Source organism: Neophocaena asiaeorientalis, unplaced genomic scaffold, assembly GCF_003031525.2.
Source record: "Neophocaena asiaeorientalis asiaeorientalis breed wild unplaced genomic scaffold, Neophocaena_asiaeorientalis_V1.1 scaffold4, whole genome shotgun sequence".
Classification (NCBI taxonomy): Eukaryota; Metazoa; Chordata; class Mammalia; order Artiodactyla; family Phocoenidae; genus Neophocaena; species Neophocaena asiaeorientalis.
The window spans coordinates 2,621,134-2,641,355 of NW_020173682.1; the positions used below are offsets into that span (position 1 = coordinate 2,621,134).

Sequence of the window (20,222 nt, forward strand, 5' to 3'; positions counted from 1 at the left end):
ACAGTGCTTCGAACCAGATGCCCTGTTACTAATAGCTGGAGGAGATTTCGAGGATCAGCTCAGAGAGGAAGTGGTCCAGAGAGTTTCTCTTCTCCTCCTCTATTACATCATTCATCAGGAAGAGATCTGCTCTTCCAAGCTCAACATGAGTAATAAGGAGTATACATTTTACCTACACAGCCTTCTCAGCCTCAGGCAGGATGAAGACTCCTATTTCCTTTCACAGAATGAGACGGAAGATATCCTGGCTTTCACCAGGCAGTACTTTGACACTTCCAGAAGCCAGGTAAGAAAGTCAGAATTGCTAACTAGCTCTCCTGCTAAGATACAGTCTCAGAGCATGATTTTTTTTGGTCACTGATTCATTCCTAGGAAACTCAAAAACTTCTGAGAGGTAAGTAATTGTGGTTTTTAGTGATGGGATGTTAAGTGATGTAATTTCAAATTCTGAGTCTGAAGGGGAAATGTAACAACTAATCATGTGAATGTACAAAAATATTTCTTTATTTTTTATTTTGTTTAATTCAGAATAAGCCTCAACAAAGCTGTTTTGTTTTTAAAGAAAAAAGAAGGGGGGGTGGATGTAATGATTACTCAGTTGTCAGATGAGTTTTAGGCGGAAGCTGGGTGGGTGGGCAGGCAGACCAGGTGACGGGGCAGCTCTGTTCTGAGTCCCCCTGAGCACTAAAGTGAGCGTGACTCATGGCTTTTGATCATTCTCCAAGGACTGAAGCGGTGAGAGCAGTGTGTCTATTTGCCTTGCCTTCTGGCAAGGGAAGGATTAGGCATTAAGAGTTGGCGAGAGATGAATTAGTCATTAGTTACTTCCCTGAGGATGCAGCTTGCAAAAAGCATTATTCATGACAGCACAGACATTATCTCTTTCGTGGCTTGTAATTGCTGCTGCATGTGGTCAGGGGTCCCAAGTGCTTTTCTTTTCTCACAGTTCCCACTCTTAGGAAATGGGTGTCTTGTTGCCTTCATTACTATTCCAGCAAAAGCTGGCCTTTCAGTTACCTTTTTGCTTTCTGCTTTGTGATGGGAAGTTTAGGCTGAAAACGTTCTCTGAATGTGGGGTTTTTAAGCCGTATTTTCTTAAAGAATGAATTGAGGAGCTACCAGCACATTTTGAAGACTGTGGCAGAATGGGTTTTTTTTTTTTTCTCTTGAATTATTCATTGACATGTGTCTTAGTCCGTTTGGGCTGATATAACATAAATGCCATAAGCTGGGTGGTTTATAAACAACAGAAATTTATTCTCATAGTTCTGGAGGCTGGGAAGTCCAAGATCAAGGTGCTGGGCAGATTTGGTGTCTGGTGAGAGGCTACTTTTTGGTTAACAGATGGTCATCTTTTTGTTGTGTCCTCACCTGGTGGAAGGAGCAAGGGAGCTCTTGGGATCTCTTATACAAGGGCACTAATTCTATTCATGAGGGCTCCACCCTCATGACCTAATCACCTCCTAAAAGCCCCACCTCCTAATACCATCACATTGATAATTAGGATTTCAACATGCAAATTTTGGGGGGGTGACACAAACACTCATTCTATAACAACATATAGTGATAAATTTGATTCTTGACCTCAATTCTGGTTTCTAGGAGTTCAAAGGTATCTGTGCAATCAGGCTACAACTTAAGGCCAGCAAAAATATCCTCCAGTTTGCTGTAAATTTCTCTTGTAATTGGCAGAACGAATGGAAAGACTGTTTACTAAGGACTTTGGGGATATCACTTCAGTAACTCTAATCTGTGGCTCTCAAACATGGTTATATTTTTTCTTTCTATTTCCAAGGGATAAAATGGGGTTCCTGTATAGAATTCAGTTTTTTGCTTAAATAGGGAGGTGTGCCTACCTAGAATTTCCTCAGTTCAATGTCTACATAATGTAAGATTGGTTCAAATGAGCCACTAGGATTTTAGTCATCCTATGTGTTACTGTCTTGATACAGGTTAAATGCAAATGCAAAGCCAGCACTTAAAGGCAGATGGAGTCTATATATTTAATGTAGATTTATGGTTATCCAACATATACTGCAAATACCTGGGCTTCCGAAAGTATGGGAGATTAAACATTCCTAGAACAGAATAAAGTAATTGAATATTACGTGTAGACCTACGTTACTCATCTATTCAGTCAGGAAGAAGTGAGCTACTGGTGAGTCATAACCCTGTGCTAGGCCTCAGAACAACTATCTCCTGGAGGATACCACTGTCACCAGTTCCTGGGAAGGGTCCTGTGGCCCATGCCCTTGGGGTAGGCTTCCGCTAGGAAGTCAGTCATTCTCGACTTGCAGGAGGCCTCTTGGCACCTCACTGCAGGCTGCTGCTCTCTTTGACTAGGGGGTGTAAGGTCACAGAAGATGCTGGCGGTCCAGGCCCACCATGACTAGCATTTCTAGGTCTTGCTTTCATGGGACTCAACCTCCATAGGTCGAGCCACTAACAGCAACTCCAGGCGGTCCTTAACCAGCTCACTAAGAGTGACAGCCTTACACCATCATATTCTGATTTAGCGACCCTCCCTAATGGTCCAAAATCTAAATATCCCTCTCTTCTTTCCTTCTCTTCCTACTCTGTTTTATCTTCCTGACTCAATCTCTTAATGCAACCACCTCTCTCCATTCTTTCCACTCTTTTGCTGTTTCCATGGTAAATGTACATGGTGCTCTACTAGCCCTGCCTCTTATATGGAGGACGGGTATTCGTGACCACATCTTAAGGACTTTGGGATTGGAAACCATGGTTAGAATCCTCCTTTGTCCTCAGTGGCACATTGAGAGGTTACTCTTTCACACCCTCCATGAAAAACTCACACTTCTATGAGGTTCACACTCTCTTATTTTAACTTGTTCTTGTCATCCATGAATCTTCTGGCTACTTCTCCAAATTTGTTAAAATTTTGGTAACTGCCTCTCCGCCTTCCCCGCTGCTCCCCACCCCGCTGCTCCCCAGGCTCTTGCCAAGCTCACCAATTACAAACTTAAAAAAGAAATAAATCCAGGATATTGAATATAGCTCCCTAAACCATAATGGAAAAGAGTATGAAACAATATATATAGAGAGAGAGGGAGAGAGAGAGCTGAGTCACTTTGCTGTACAGCAGAAATTAAATACAACATTGTAAATCAACTAGACTTCAATAAAATAAATAAATAGATAGATAAATAAATCTGATCCACACTTTTCCCACCTTGTCCTATGTCACAAGAAGGCAACATTGATGTCGTAACCTACCCTTGAGTCCTCATTGGATGAACATACTTCCTCCTTCCCACACTCCTGTACATTGTATCTCTCAACCATCTCTGTCCTTCTCTTTGCTCTCTCACTTTTGTCAAGTCTTGCCTCCATGAAGCTCTCTTTTGCTCTTTGATTTCTGTCAGCCCATACTTCATGTTTTTTCCCATTCACATCATCCCCATCTCCTGGTTTCTTCTCACTTGTCCAGCTGTTCTGTATCAGGTTCCTTTGTACGATCCACTTGACCTGCCATCCCTTAAATCATGGCATCCTTCTTGTTGAGTGGGATGCTCTCACAACGTCAAGCATTCCTAAACACTGATGACTATCAATTCTGTTGCAAGCCAGCCCAGATTTCTCTTTTGAGCCATCGACTCATATATACACCCATCTTTAAAAATCTCCATGTTTATATTTCCTCAGCACTTGAAACTCAATATTAAAATCAAAAGTCATATTTCTATTTCTGAACCTGTTCTTTCTTTGATGTTGCTTATGTAGCTCTTGAAATAGTCTCTACTTTGGCTTGTAGATGCTTCACATTCCTGTTTTTTTCCCCTCTGACCCCTATTTTCACCTTTGCAGGCTCTTTCTCTGTGTAGATGTTAAGCATTAGTTCTCTTTCAGGTGTGGTCTTAGCTCCCATCATTCTATATGCTTTCTCTGGGGTACCACATCTATACTTAAAGATGACTCACCAGAGTGTATCTCCATCCCAGACCTCTTCCCTGCACTCCAGACCCACATAGACTATACAACATCTTTTCTTTAAGGATATGGTAAAGGCACCTCACACTTAAAATATCCAAAATCAAGGTTATAAATCAACCCAACGAGATCCAGTCTTCATGTATCACTTCATAGGTCAGCAAATAGCATCATCATCCAGTCAAATGCCCAGCTAGAAATTTTAATTTCCAAATTTCTTCCCCCTTTATATCTAATCCAAGTCCTACTGCTATTACCTCCTGAAGAGATCCCTAACCTGTTGACTTACTCCATTATCATCATCACCGTCTTGTACCTGGGCTACAGTAATGGCCTTCTTACTGTGCTACTAGGAAGCACTGACTCTCTTTCCAATCTATTTGTGCTCCATCAGGTAGCTAGAGTGAATCTGTCAAAACACACATCCAGTCCTATAACCCCCATTCCCAAACCTTGCTCACAATTCCCCTTTGGCTTCCAGTTGATTTGAGGATAAAGGGCGAACTCCGCTAAATGCCAGTAGACCTTCAGCTTTCACCATGCTCCCCTTACTCCGCCCACTCCAATGACTGCCCTCCTTCCAGCTGTGTATATCTGCCACCCTTCTTCCTGCCACAAAAATTTTGCATATGCTGTGTCTCCTGCCTGGGCTATTCCTTTCTCCCACTCCTTCAGATCAGTGTTTGTGTGTGTGTGTGTGTGTGTGTGTGTGCGTGCGTGTGCATGTGCGTGTGCATGCACACGTGCGCCACAATCCCAAGGAAGCCTTCTTGGGTCTGCCTGACTGGGTCAAATAGCTGTCTACTTTTACATCATTGTACCATGTACCTCTCCTTCAAAGCAATTGCCAAAGTTATCAGCTTACATTTGATTACATTATTGGTTCATCAACAATAGTGAACTTTAAGCTCCAGGGCAGGCAGGCACTGCATTTCCAGTACCTAGGGAAGCACCAGATATATACTGGGTATTTGGGGGGAGAATTTGTGGGATAGTGGGCGGTATTACCATTATACAGTTGTCAAACCCAGAAACCTGAGTCTTTTTTTTTTTTTTTTTGCGGTACGCGGGCCTCTCACTGTTGTGGCCTCTCCCGCTGCGGAGCACAGGCTCCGGACGCGCAGGCTCAGCGGCCGTGGCTCACGGGCCCAGCCGCTCCGCGGCATGTGGGATCCTCCTGGACTGGGGCACAAACCCGTGTCCCCTGCATCGGCAGGCGGACTCTCAACCACTGCGCCACCAGGGAAGTCGCTGAGTCATTTTTGACTCTGCACTCCTCCACATTTTCTTCCAAGTCCTTCCAAGGCTAACTTCTTAATATTCTTCAAATGCATCTGCTTCTTTCCATGTCTAGTGCTACCATCTTAGGTCACGAGATATTTTGGATTAATCAATAACTTCTTAACCAGACTTCTTGCCCTCAAGTTCTAACCCTGTCAATCCATTTACTACTTTGCCACCTGAGTGACACTTCTGTAACCTACCTTATTGTACATTCTCTTGTTTATAATATTCCGTGGTTTCTCTGGGGCCTTAAGGGGAAATTTATTTTTTAAATTTAATTGAAGTGTAGTTGATTTACAACGTGGTGTTAATTTCTGTTGTACAGCAACGTGAGTCAGTTATACATATATATGTGTGTAGTTTTTTCATATTCTTTTCCATTATGTTTTATCATAGGATATTGAATATAGTTCCCTGTGCTCTACAGTAGGACAGTGAGAAAGATTAGATAAATAAGAATCAATGGGATGGGAGTTAGAAAATTCAGTGTCATGGAAGATGAAAGAAACAAGCATTTTCCAGATAGAATTCTGTCTGAGACTAGAGAATGATGGTAAGCACATTCCCACAAACAATTCACTCCTCTTTTAGAAGAATGATTCCTTGTCTTTAGATGTTCTAATCAGAATAATTTCAGAAGTTAAAATTTTCTTTTTGCTTTGTGTCTGACTTCAGTGTATGGAAACCAAAGTGCTGCAGAAGAAATCTGGTATCTCAAGCAGTGATGGCGCCGATGAAAACACACTTCCTCAGTTGGCTGAGACAATCATTGCTTTGTCCCTCCAAGGTGTTTGTCTGGGACAAAGAAACTTGCCATCCCCAGACTATTTTACAGAATATATTTTCAGTTCCTTGAATAGTACACATACGCTCCATCTATCAGGTAAGGATGCTTTTCATGAATTTCACTTCCCAGTCACACCTACTAAATATAAACTGTGCCAAAAACAAAAGCAGAATCATTGCGATGACTGAATTTGTCCAGGTATGTTTTAAACACCCTTTTAATCTCAGCATGTAGTGAGACAGCCCAGGGGGCCTTTTCAGGGCAGACATGCTATGATATGTATGTGGTGATAAGGCAAAAATATGCACTCAGGGCTTCCCTGGTGGCGCAGTGGTTGAGAGTCCGCCTGCCAATGCAGGGGACGCGGGTTCGTGCCCTGGTCCGGGAAGATCCCACATGCCGCGGAGTGGCTGGGCCCGTGAGCCATGGCTGCTGAGCCTGCGCGTCCGGAGCCTGTGCTCCGCAATGGGAGAGGCCACAACAGTGAGAGGCCCGCGTACCACAAAAAAAAAAAAAAAAAAAATTGCACTCAGCTCGTTTGAGCAGGGATGATGAAATTGTGGATGGAGAGCCAAAGGGAGAGATTTTTATGATCTGCTACAAGTACTAACTGAACACTTTCCTGTTTGGTACAAAGTGCTGGGCCCCGGGGGACAGAGTATCACGTAGAAGGATAAAATAGTATTCTAAAGGGTGCAAGAGGCGTGGTAGCAGTTTGCTTGGAACCATAAAAGTAAGTCATTTAATGTTAAATAGAAGTACTGTAAAATACGCATCCTGGCTACATTCGTGACAGCCAGCATTGGAGGGATCTGAGGTAAAATAAGACATCACGAAAGGAATCAGAATTTGTGTTTCACGCATTTCTTTGTACTTGACATTAAGAGTGAAATGACTTATTTTTTCATCTGCATCAGAATGCCCTGCTTTGCACACACACCAAGGTCACATTCTTCCTCTTGGGAAGTCACAACATAGAAGAGAAATACAAATTTTCCAAGGTACCAGCAACACCCTCATGATCTAGATAAATCTTCTAACTCTGAAAGGGATCAAGAGCTAGGAGTCATACAATTCCATGCAGAACTTTCCCTGACTTGTTTGTCTAACCCACTGAACGACAGTTGTGTCTTTCTGCAATTCGTGTGTCTTTGCTTTAAGAAACGAGAGAAAGAAATCTTTATTAAGATGAAAGTTGAAGTATAATTCAATCACGTTACCTAGATGTCATCACTAGGAAATAGGCCGGGGGAAAGCATGCTACGCTGAGAATGATTTTGATGTAGCAAACAGGAATTGCTAAATTCAGATTTTGAGTGACTGAGTTTTAGCGGGACAGTTTGCATTTCAACCGAAGGAATGGAATGATTTCCCTTTTCAAGTAAAAATGTATGCCCCTTGCAATAGGAAGAGCCATCAGACCGGAATACAGAATAGAGTTAGAGCAAGCTGTACTGTAAGATCAAGGCAAGTTGTCTAGATATTGACCATCATGGACCCTGGATAAAAAAACTAAAATAATTGTTTGTGAGAGGTGTTCAGTATCACCCACTTGGCACAAAGCGGCCGCGTTTGCATTTGAGAAGTCAGAATTCCATCCCATCCCCGTGCAATTAGATGCTTCTTCCAGAGGCCCCAAGGCATTTTTTGCTAATGACTGCCTCTGAGCTGGGGCTCTACTGATACTAATTGTATTTTGGGCCAGAGGGGGAAAAAAGTATGGTATTTTAAATTTTTTGTAATGTTTTTATTATAGAGATTGTTAAACATAAAAAGTAGAAACAATAAAATAGTGTACCTCCATGTACACAGTCCCCAGCCTTAACAATTAACAGCAATTGGATAATCTTATGTTTGCCTGCCTCCTCTCCCAATCACTTGATTACTTGGAAGCAATCAACCTGTACATATTTCTGTATGAATCTCTAAAAGAGGAGGATTTTTTTTTTTTGCGGTACGCGGGCCTCTCACTGCTGTGACCTCTCCCGTTGCGGAGCACAGGCTCCGGACGCGCAGGCTCAGCGGCCATGGCTCACGGGCCCAGCCGCTCCGCGGCACGTGGGATCCTCCTGGACCGGGGCACGAACCCGCGTCCCCTGCATCGGCAGGCGGACTCCCAACCACTGCGCCACCAGGGAAGCCCAAGAGGAGGATTTTTTTAAAAGCATCTATTACAAATATCACTGCTAAAAAAAACGAATGATTCCTTTAATATCATAAAAATTTCCTCCATGTTCACATTTTTCTGCTTTTTAAAAAATATTTTTAGTTTTTATTGACTCAGGATGTAAATAAGGTCCATAAAATGTGAATTGTTGGTATGTCTCTGACGGTTTACTTTTGATAGGTGTCATGTCCTTCCCCTCCATTCTATTTTGTTGCAAATTTTTTGTTGAAAAAAACAAAAAGGGATCATTTATCCCATCTGGATTTTGCTGATTGCATTCCTACTCATTTTACATGTGTTTCTTTTTTTTTAATTAATTAATTTATTTTTGGCTGCCCTGGGTCTTCGTTGCTGTGCGCGGGCTTTCTCTAGCTGCAGTGAGTGGGGGCTACTGTTTGTTGCCATGCATGGGCTTCTCATTTTGGTGGCTTCTCTTGTTGAGGAGCATGGACTTTAGGCACGCGGGTTCAGTAGTTGTGGCAGGCGGGCTTCAGTAGTTGTTGCCACAGGCTTAGTTGTTCCATGGCATGTGGGATCTTCCCGGACCAGGGCTCGAACCCGTGTCTCCTGCATTGGCAGGCAGATTCTTAACCACTGCACCACCAAGGAGGTCCCTTACATGTGTTTCTATGCAACGTGTTTCATGTATATTGATTTTTATAGTAGAGGTCTGATTCGTTTTATGTTGTTTATTTATTTGGGGCTACAGTCTGATCGTTGGTATCTTCCATCGGCAGCACATAACATCTGGTTGTCTCTCTGAGAAGTTATAAGCTACTGATGGTCATTGCCTAGATTGATCAGTTGTTTGGGGCTTACGCAGTGGTGATCTTCTGATTCTCTCAGTTCTTCTTCATGTTTCAGTGCAATAATTCTATAGTGGAAAATCTTTCCCTCACCGCAATTTCATTTTATTGAGGTTCTTAAAGGAAAGTAAGGATAAACTCTTGATTCTTTAATTTACCACTTTACAAAATAATAACATAGTTTCCTTGCATCCTCAAGGAACAGTGAGCTTTTCTTTCTATATCATTATGATTTCTTATCTCTCAATCTATTGTCATTATTATCCTTTTGATACTCAGATCGTTCCCTCTTTGACAAGTGGAATCTTATTCAAGGTGGCTGTAAGTCCTTTTGTCAAAACCCTTAACACATTTTATATCTCCCTTGCTCTCCAGTATAAAATATTCCAGGTTCCTCTTGTACATTTTCTGCCTAAGCTGGGATAATTGTTTCTCCGAATATTTTTTATCTTTATATAAACCAATTAATCAAACTTCTCTTATTGCTTTTGGATTTTGAGTTAGAGTTGAGAAAGTTTCCCACATTCCCAGGTTATAGAAGAAGTTACTCGTGTTTTCTTCTAGTACTTGAATGCTTGCATTTCTGATCCATTTAGGATTAATTCTGGTGCATGTTGTGAGGATTAGATCCAGTTTATTTCCTCTATACGACTATGCAGTTTTCTTTATTCTTCTTATTTAAAATGCAGTGGAAATTATTTCCTCCACTGGTTTGAGATGCTTCTTTTATATAATAAAATGATAAATGCAGTCAGGTCTATTTCTGTTTTCCATTCTGTTCTATTGGCCCACTTGTCTATCCATGTGCCAGTACTGTACTGTTTTACTTATAGTGGCTTTATAGTATATTTTAATTTCTGATAGAGCTAGCCTTCTTCATTGCTCTTCTTTTCAGGGTCTTCCTGGCTTGTTCACTCTTCCTAACAAATATCACCTAACTGTCAAGCTCTGGGAAAAAATAACCCTGTGATAATTTTATTATAATTGCAAAATAATTATAAAATAACTTAGGAATATTTATAAGATGTTGCATTTCTATATCCCATAGTGTTTCTATTTGTGCATATCTACATGTGTGCTTTTGTGGAGTGTTTTATTATTTCCCTCACATAGGTTTTAGACATTTCCTGGTACATTTATACCTAGGCATTTAACTTTTCTTTTGGCTCTCTTACCTGGGGTCCTCTCTTTCATTACAGCTTCTAACTGGTCTTTGTCTATGTGAAGGTTAGTGATTTTTTTTAGATTAATTTTATAACCTGTTCCATGATTAAATCTTTCATTTTATTTTGCCCTAATTTTTTAGCGTTTTCAGACAGTTTTGCCTCTTCTTTTTCAATTCGTGTGTGTCTTTTCTTTGTCATCTAATTACATTGCTTAATAACCCCGATATAATGGTAAATATTTTGAGAATGGTCTGTACCCTTATCATATTTTAGACTTTGAAAGAAAAGTTTGTTTCCTCACTGAGTCGAGAGAACAATGATAAAGAAATATATTTATAGTCTTTTATATTAACCCACATATTTACATTTCTTGTACTCTTCATTTCTTCCTGTGGACTTGACTTACCATTCAGATCATTTCTTTTCAGCTTAAATAACTTCATCTAGTGTTTCTTGTAAGACAGTTCTGGTACCAATGAATTCTCCATTCATGTTTCTCTGAGAATAATTTTATTTCACCTTCATTTTTTAAATTCATTTATTATTTATGTTATTTTTTAACATCTTTATTGGAGTATAATTGCTTTACAATGGTGTGTTGTTTCTGCTGTATAACAAAGTGAATCAGCTATATGTATACATAAATCCCCATATCCCCTCCCTCTTGTGTCTCCCTCCCACCCTCCCTATCCCACCCCTCTAGGTGGTCACAAAGCACCGAGCTGATCTCCCTGTGCTACGCGGCTGCTTCCCACTAGCTATCTATTCTACATTTAGTAGTGTATATATGTCCATGCCACTCTCTCACTTCATCCCAGCTTACCCTGCCCCCTCCCAGTGTCCTCAAGTCTATTCTCTATGTCTGCATCTTTATTCCTGTCCTGCCCCTAGGTTCTTCAGAACCTTTTTTTTTTTTTTTTAGATTCCATATATATGTGTTAGCATACAGTATTTGTTTTTCTCTTTCTGACTCACTTCACTCTGTATGACAGATTCTAGGTCCATCCACCTCACTACAAATAACTCAGTTTCATTTCTTTTTATGGCTGAGTAATATTCCAGTGTATATATGTGCCACATCTTCTTTAGCCATTCATCTGTCGATGGACACCTAGGTTGCTTCCTCACCTTCATTTTGGAAGGGTTGTTCTGCTGGGTATTAAATCCCTAATTGATAGTTCTTTCTTTCAGCATTTTGAACAACTTATTCCACTACTTTCTGGCCTCTATTTTTCAGATGGGAAGTCAGCTATTGATTGTATCAATGCTCCCTGGTATGTGATGAGTCATTTTTCCATCACTGCTTTCAAGATATATCTTTGTCTTTGACTTTCAACTGTTTGACTATGTCTGGGTTTGGATCTTTTATATTTATTCTACTTGATGTCTGATGAGCTTCTTTTTTTGTTTTGTTTTGTTTTGTTTGTTTGTTTTTTGACCATGCCCCATATTATTTCCCCAACCTGGGACCTTGACAGTGAGAGCATGGAGTCCTAGCCACTGGATCACCAGGGAATTCCCTCTGATGAATTTTTTGAACATTGTAGATTAAGGCTTTACATCAAATTCAGAAAGTTTTTAGCCATTATTTTCTCCAGTATCTTTCTCTACTTCTTTCTCCTTCTTCTCTCCAAGTGACTCACTACATATAGGTCAGTATATTTGCTGGTTCCCACAGGTCTCTGAGACTTGTTCTTTCTTTTTCTCTTTGTTCTTCAGATTAGATTATTTCTATTAATGTATCGCCATATTCAGCAGTTCTTTCTTCTACCATCTCAATATGCTGTTGCACTCCTCTAGTGAATTTTTCACTTCATTTATTCTGTTCTTCTACTCCAGAATTTCCATTTAGACTTTTACATAGTTTTGATCTCCTGATTGAAAATTGCTATTTGTTAATTTATTATTGTCATACTTTCCTTTAATTTCTCAAATATTTTTCTCTTTAGTTCCTTGAAGATACTTATAATGACTGCTTTGAACTCTTCATATGGTAAATCCAACATCTGGGAATACTCAGATACATATTTATTGACTGCTTTTTTCCCTGACTCTGAGTCACACTTTTCCATTTCTTTGCAGGTCTCTCTCTCTCTCTCTCTCTCTCTCTCTCTCTCTCTCTCTCTCTCTCTCTCTTTTTTTTTTTGTTGTTGAAACTGGCCATTTAAAATAAAATATTGTAGTAATTCTAGTTTGCAGTTCTCCTACTACTGATGGTAACATTTAGGAAAACACCAGAGGTATTTTTTTCACAAGTAGAAAGATGAATAAATCCCAAGAAATTCACCATAATATTCAATTGTTCTCTGTATCAGTCATTTTTTAAGGCTACAGCTGTACCAAGGGAAACTAAACTGCAGTCTTTAAACTGACAACTATATCACAGTAGCATTAGAAAACAAAGTCTCTTTTGTCCCAGTAATCTCAGCTGCTTTTCAGTTCCTGTTTCTTTCCTGCATTAAACACTGAAGAGGAAAATGGTTAGATTGACTTTACATTAAAGTTATAGTTAATCTACTAAGGATGTATAGTGCCTAAAGGGAATAAATTTTCTAAGGATTAAATCAGTTTCATCTTTTGTTTACATTTTTATAGGGAACACCTAGAAAAAGAATTAGTTGACTTACTAGAAGGCACTCCATTTTTGGAATTGCTCATTTCATCACGGTTCAGCCCTAAGATCTCAAGATCTTGTGAGAGAATCATTACCATGTGAAGTATAAATACTCTTTATTCTTTTTTTTTTTTTTTTTGGCCATGCCGTGCAGCATGTGAGATCTTAGTTCCCTGACCAGGGATTGAACCTGTACCCTCTGTATTGGAAGCACAGAGTCTTAACCACTGGACCACCAGAGAAGTCCCTAAATGCTCTCTATTCTTGTTCAGAGTAAAACCTTGGCTTTTCATTAGAACTTAGAAATTTACTTAGTAAATATCTATGCTGTGGCCGTGTGAAATTGTGATTATTCTGAAACTGGCCTGTCTTTATGTGACACCAGATTTTGTATGAAATTTCTAGAACTAGACCAGCTCCTCAACACTCTCTGGACTAAAAATACCTGTATCAGAAAAGATAGAATCCATCAACTTCAAAGGAAACAAAACAACCTAACAATCCATGATTGGGCCTATCCTAATCTATCTGTACCCGAGGACCCAGAATCAGATGACAGTCCAGTTTCCTGGGATCAGGTATTGTCGTTATTCCTCTTGTACCATCATTTGCTATCGTCAAAGGAAGTAGCTGTGAACATTCTCTAAGAGTTGTTGAAAAGTTAAAGGATAATGTAGATTTCCTTAAATGTAAAAATATTCTATTTCCACAGTGTGGGCAGGCTTTTTTCTTTTTACAAGTGGGTCTCTATAGACGTAAACTTGAGGTCAGGATATTTAGGAGAATGATACATATTACTCTTTCCTCCACTGGGTCCATACTGAATGCAGGAATAATTCATTCAGCAAACCTGTGAGCATTTACTATGTGCTAGTCACCATCACGGGCCACAGGGATAGATAACACAAATAGGCACGGCTTCTATGGAGCTAACAGGGTAGTGGGAGGATATAGACATTATACAGAAACTTACAGTGATGAATGAACACTTTAAAGTTGGATTAGATTATGAAGAGATTCCTTTGGATTGTGAGCAACAGAGAAATATTGGTATAGGAGGTAGCACTGAGAAGGTTTTTGAGAAAAGGTGATATGTGAGCCTATAAACATGTTCATATTCTTATTTCCTAAAGTTGTGTTCCGAAGTACGTCCACTAGTCTACCTAGCTAATTCTTGCAAAGGGGCGCTGTGGTCAGATCTGACGGGGAAATACTGAAGACGTATGTTGCACTGTAGCCTATCCATGTGTCTGGGGAGGTCCTTTAGTAAATAAAATGCTTTATCTTATTGGATCAAGCATTTTTCAGACTCTGTTACACACAGAAACCTTCCCTGCCCTTCTTATTTAAACTCTTGAAAAATTGATATTCCATGATGATGGCTTACATTTAATGAGGAAATTAATACTATGTATTAGAGACTGCACAGTTTCACCTGCATTCTCCATGCAATCATTACAACAGCGGTATGAAGTTAGGTTATATGATTGCATCCTACAGATCAGGAAATTGAGGCACGGGGCGAATAAGTAGTTGCTTAAGTTCACAGAAACTGAGGTATATACGTCGGTTGTCTGACGGCATATTCTGTGCTCTGAACAACTATGCTGTTTGAGAAGTGTTGGTTTAAAGAAATAAAACTATTTTTGTTATTTATATCTTGGATGAGTTAACATTCCTATTGAGCGCAATCTGTATTTTAAAAGAGCAAAATTCCTTGAATATTTCTAGCAACAGTGAAGGTCGTTCCTGTAAGTTATGAATGATCGGGCATTATCACGTATTTTTGCTACGATATATTTTAAAAAGCGAATTTCTATTAATTAGGCCACATATCAAACGCATCAATTAAAGCTGATTCTTTCAAACTCACACTTATTGTATTCAACTGGAGGTAACAAGAGTTGACGCCTATATCAATCCTTATTTGTGAAGTCTCTTTAAACGTTTCTTCAGGGCCGGCTCTTAGAAGGGAACCCATTTGTCTGATGGAGACCCTATTTGCGTAAAGAACGAAGGTTATTTCTCAAAATGTAGGTGTTACCTGCTTAAGGCGTGTATCTTCTAAGAACGGTAATAATCGTTTTCTGTGCTGATTCTGCAAGACAAACAAACAACCTCTTTCTCAGTTCTTCGCTGTTCCAACACGTCACTTCCTTTGTGACTTTTGAGGGGACCCTAAGGTAAGAGGCTAGATCTGGAGATCCTGCCTACATTGTTTAGGCCGGTGGTCCTCAAAGTGTTGTCCCCGCACCAGCTGTAACGGCAGCACCTGGGACCTTGTTGGAAATGGAAATTCTCAGGTCCCACCCAAGAAGCTACCGAATTATACCCTGCAACTGTGGAGTTCATCACCCTGTCTTTTAACAAGCCCTCCAAGGGATTCTCAAAACTAAAGTTCCAGAAGCAACACTTGAGAATGTGTTTGTAAAGTTTCCACAGGAATCTGATGATGTCAACACGAGTGTACAAATATGTTGAAATTTTATGTGAAGGACTAAAGCTATTTCAAAGGTTATTGACGGGATAATCTACATTTCCATTCTATTTTCTTCTTCATTAAAAACATTTTGTCTACCAAAATTTTATAGGATATAATGAATCCCCTTTAAGGACATTTGTGTTAGTGATTTCAGAAGAAATGTAATGCAACAATAACCTAAATAGTACAGGAACAGCAAGTAAATATCAAGGGCATAGAAGCTTATAATAGAATAACCTTACTCTATGAGAAGGTATTCTAAAACTAGAAACTATTCAGTTCCTTGACAGTGAACTGCGGGAAGATGCATGGCATTCTTTTCATGTTTATCTTTCCACTCTCTTACTTCCCAGGCAGGCATTTTTCAATGAGAATGTTTATTACGAAGGATTCATTATCAGAAGCTTGTTGTTAGTTTCCCTTTATTGTTGCCAGTATTTTTAATGATGAAGTAATTCTATTCCATGATTAATAAATGATACAAAAGAGACTGTTGTCTTTGGTGTAAATTGTTTTGATAAAGGGAAAAAAAATCACAAGTTTAGCTTTCTGCTGCTGCTTCTTGCAGTAGAAAACTTTTGGAGTTCTTGCCCAGTCCCCTTCTGAGAAATGGCTTTCTCACCCACAGTGCTGGGTCCAGAAGCCGTGTTTGACGAGCATGGTCCCACCTCCTGTCTCGGGGGCAAAATTGATGGAATCGAACGGGTATTTGACCAAGAAAACCCATCTATAGCTTTGCTGAGCCAATCGGATCTGTCAGGATTTGCAGACTCAATGCAATCTTGGGTTCTTGGATGGAAAGGTCACCTTAGGGTCAGGGCTTATATGGCCATGTGTTTATTAAAGAGAGAAGACCAGATTTTGAAAGGAAGTAGATGTCTGCAGAGGGAAACAGAAAGAAGAAAATACTAAGCCCCAAAGAGACAGAGGAAAGTCATTGGTTCTAATTTTCCAGCTTCCGGTTCAGTTCCTCTTGAAATGTGGCTGTCCTTCCCATCTCAGACATCCTCTGTAAGCTTCATGCATCCTCCCCTTGGTGTCTGCTGGTTTGAGTAGGTCCTGTTCCATGCAACCAAACATCTCCCAATGAAGATAAAGCTTTTTAACCCTTGGAATCATCCCAAAGGATTTTTGTGGGGGAGAATCCAGCAAATGTGTCATGATTTTCTGATTAGCCATGTGCCTTTGCTTAAAATCCCTACTTCCTACAGCATGGCAGATCAGACAATCCTTGTATACATCACTGACTTTTTTAAAGATACCTTACTGTAACTAAAGATCACACTGATCTTGCATTGGGGTCTTATTTCAGTAGAAGACACGGATTTGTGCTAGCGAAACTATACACCCTTCTCATCCACATATGAAAACTTTTCAGTGTAATTTTTGATGCACAAAACGTCAGCCCTTAACACTTCTGAAATGGACAGATGCTTTGAGGCAATTTTGAGAGACCCATTTCATTTGTTGTCTGTTTCTACTTCTTATCTCATAGATATCCCTATACAATATGAAAAAAATCACAAAGATCTAGATAAAAATTAGTGAAATCAGTAGGCAATAACAGTGATTTCAGTTGTTTTTGTGGTAGAAGGCTGTCAAGGGGCAGAGTTAGCCATATCGTTCAGTGTTTACACACCAGCAAGTTGACACAGCATTCACTTTTTAAAATATTGACTTCACTTTTATTGCTTTTGAAAATGCATGTTGCCTACAAAGGCTTGCTAAATCAGAGGATGTTAAAGACGGTGACCTCATTACCTCAGAGCTCCTGTTTATCCTGTGAAGTCTTAGCTTTGTTAATGACACAAAGCCATCCCCCCTCAAGGTTTCCTTAGGCTGCTGGTTAGAACGCTCTCCAACACATTGTAAAACACGGTGCATCTCTTCAGGAAAGAAAAAAGTGTGCAAAACTCCTGCTATATAATACTCAGAATGAAAGTGAGATACAGCTGCTTTAATCAGAGGTGAAAGATAATCCTGGGGAATTATTTATGGACAAAAGGCTTCAGGGAGACTCACCTAGTAATGGCTTCGTGTGGAAGGGTTGACTTGAACCCTTCCACTCAGTTCTGACTCCTCAAGAATGGTAGTCGATGGGGAATTTGGTTCAGTGCTGAGGATGGTAACAGTGTCTGCTCTTCCTCCTACAGACTTGCTTCTCTGCTGGACAATTCGTGGAGATATTTCTACAGAACAAGCTTTCAGCCATTTCTAAGGAGGACTTTAAGCAAATGAGTCCAGGAATCATCCAGCAATTGCTGAGCTGCTCTTGCCAGCTTCCCCAGGACCAACAAGCAAAGCTGGCACCCCCCGCTCCGGAGAGTAAGTTCTGGTTCTTCCCTCGGAGAGCTAATGCACACAGTGTATGCGATAATGATGGTGAGTGAAGGATACGTACCATATACCAGGCACCGCTCTAAGCATTTTACATTGGTCAGCTCATCGAGTCCTCACGCAGTGCTACCAGCTAGAAATTATTATTATTATCCTCACTTTAGAGATGAGGAAACTGAAGCACATAGAAGTTAAGTGACTTGCCCACGGACACGCGGCTGGTAAGTGATAGAGCTGGGATTCAAACCCAGACAAGCTGTTTTTAACCACCTATGCTATACTGCCTCTCAACAAATATTTTATATTTTGTGTATAACTTAATATAACTCAAGTTTGTCCCCTGTATTTGACTCAAGCGTGGACCAAGTTCAAAGTCCATAGTTGAGAGGTGGCCTGGTATATGAGAAAGGGCATCGGGGTTGGGATCAGAAATGCAGAGCTGAGTCATGCCTTCCTTCCCCAGCCAACTCTGTGATCTTCAGCAATCTCTTTATATCCCAAGCCCGTCTCTTTCTCTGCACAGTGGGAAGCAGTGATAGTACAGGGCTTCCTATCCATTTCCACACTATGGCACACAGTAAAAATGAAGGCACGTTGGGGTAAACCAAAGAGGCTATTCTGGGATGGAGGTGACCAGTGCAAGGAGGTGCCAGCCTCCCGGTTGTGGCTGGCGGCCCCAGGAAGCGAAAGGATCAATATTCACGCTCACCTGTGACCCATAACGTCACTGCAGTAGGTGAATACTACTTTAAGACTTCACAGTATATACCAGTGAAGTTCCAGTGGGCTGATGCGCACAAAGATGCATTCTGGAAATTTAAAGCACCTGACATTGAAAAGTCAAAAGAAAAAAAATGGTGGCCTAAAAGCATCTATGATGGATAGTAAAAATATGACATTTAACTGTATTAAAAATATTACCGGGCTTCCCTGGTGGCGCAGTGGTTGAGAGTCCGCCTGCCGATGCAGGGGACGCGGGTTTGTGCCCCGGTCCGGGAAGATCCCACATGCTGCAGAGCGGCTAGGCCCGTGAGCCATGGCCGCTGAGCCTGCGCGTCCGGAGCCTGTGCTCCGCAACGGGAGAGGCCACAGCAGTGAGAGGCCAGCGTACCGCAAAAAAAAAAAAAAATTACCATTGATCTGAGGGCCTTACATATTTTTCAGAACTGCTTTTCTTTCTCTTTGAGGTAGTCTGCAATGCCCGTCATAGCAGAATTGTTCAGTTACTTATTTCTAACTCATAATGGATCCTACATCGAGTGATTCATTTGAAGATTGTGAACAAAAACATGCCAGGTCTATATATCTAAAACCCCACGTTCACTGAGAGGAAAAATAGCTTCATTAAAAGTGAGCAGCTAAATAATTCAACACCTTGTGGTCAGTGATGGCTCAAAAATGGATCTGTATTAACCAGACACCTCCCTGGCACGGGGTCTGGTTATACAGGCCAATTGGAAACAGGGTTTTGGACTGAAGATCCATGAAAAAAGCTTAATTCCCTTTTTAATTAACTTCTAGACCCTTCTAGGAAATAGTCTTCCTGAGAAAAATCCAAACAAGTCATACTCACTAAAGAACCTAGAAAAACAGCACCGTCCTCAATTTAAAATGTTGCATCATATAACTAAAGAGAAAGGTTTGTGTTGTTGGCCTTTTGAAATTACAGGAATGTAAGACGTTAAAGAGAGGACGACACAGGGAGACGTTATTAAGAACACAGTGTTCAGTATGCTGAAACGCAACCTCTAAGCACCACCTTCAATTGAATTTCCAGGAAAGAATGCTATGGCCGTGTAGAAATCGTTTCAGACCTGTTCAAAGAAGCTGCTCAGGATTGGTTAAGAATTTAGTTGGTAGGTCCAGTTCTGTTGTAAGGATGGGAAAGATTTATATCAAATCTGACTCCAGTCAAGAAAGATTTACAAGCTCCGAAGGAGTGAAACATCCTTTCTCTTCCAAAACCGCACTGCAGCTGCCCTCAGGACAATGGGGAGGTAGAAGAATTAAAGAACTTGAAACTTTGCCTTTTGCCTGAGAAATGTCAGCCCCTGATTTGTCCTTGTTGAGTTCCTGACATTTTCTTATCTTTTGTAGCCACCATAAAAATGTGGCAACTTTGAACTTCATTAGGTACCCAGGTGCTCACGTTAAACTTCAAATGTCTTTAATTTACCTGTTAGTCAAGAAGAATCACTTGCCCACTGAGAGTCTGTTTGTGGAAGAATGGGATGTGAAACTTGGTTAAACATCTCTAGGGATTTTTTAACAACATAGGTATTAAGTTAGAGCAAAATAAAACCTCTAGGCAGGTGTATGATCATTCCAGTCTATTCCTGTTATGTTTGTTAAATGTCGTAAAAAATACTTGCACCTTACCATCTCAACCCTTTCAAGTGTACGGTTCGGTAGTATTAAGTATTTTCACATTGCTCTGCAACAGATCTCTAGAAATGCCTCGTCTTGCAAAACTGAAACTCTGTATCTGTTGAACAACAGCCGTTTTGTAGATTTCCTAGCAGCGAAGGAGTAGCGGTGAGAGTGGGAAAAATCGAAGTGTGAAAGTTTTTTGCCTGCTCTGAGTACACTACCAACTTTATTTTAATGTTCGATCTCTGTATAATTTAG

The 20,222-nt window shown here is 40.4% G+C and overlaps 1 protein-coding gene across 3 annotated transcripts in view; it reads left to right on the forward strand.

Moving 5' to 3' along the window:
• SLC39A12 (solute carrier family 39 member 12) overlaps positions 1–20,222 on the forward strand; it is a 69,127-nt gene that overhangs the window by 8,357 nt on the left and 40,548 nt on the right. For all 3 annotated transcript variants that reach the window (XM_024750107.1, XM_024750105.1, XM_024750106.1), the window contains exons 2-5: positions 5–286; positions 5,911–6,118; positions 13,181–13,353; positions 17,411–17,582. In XM_024750107.1, coding sequence (XP_024605875.1) covers positions 5–286; positions 5,911–6,118; positions 13,181–13,353; positions 17,411–17,582 — 835 coding nt within the window. The remainder of the gene's footprint in view (positions 1–4; positions 287–5,910; positions 6,119–13,180; positions 13,354–17,410; positions 17,583–20,222) is intronic.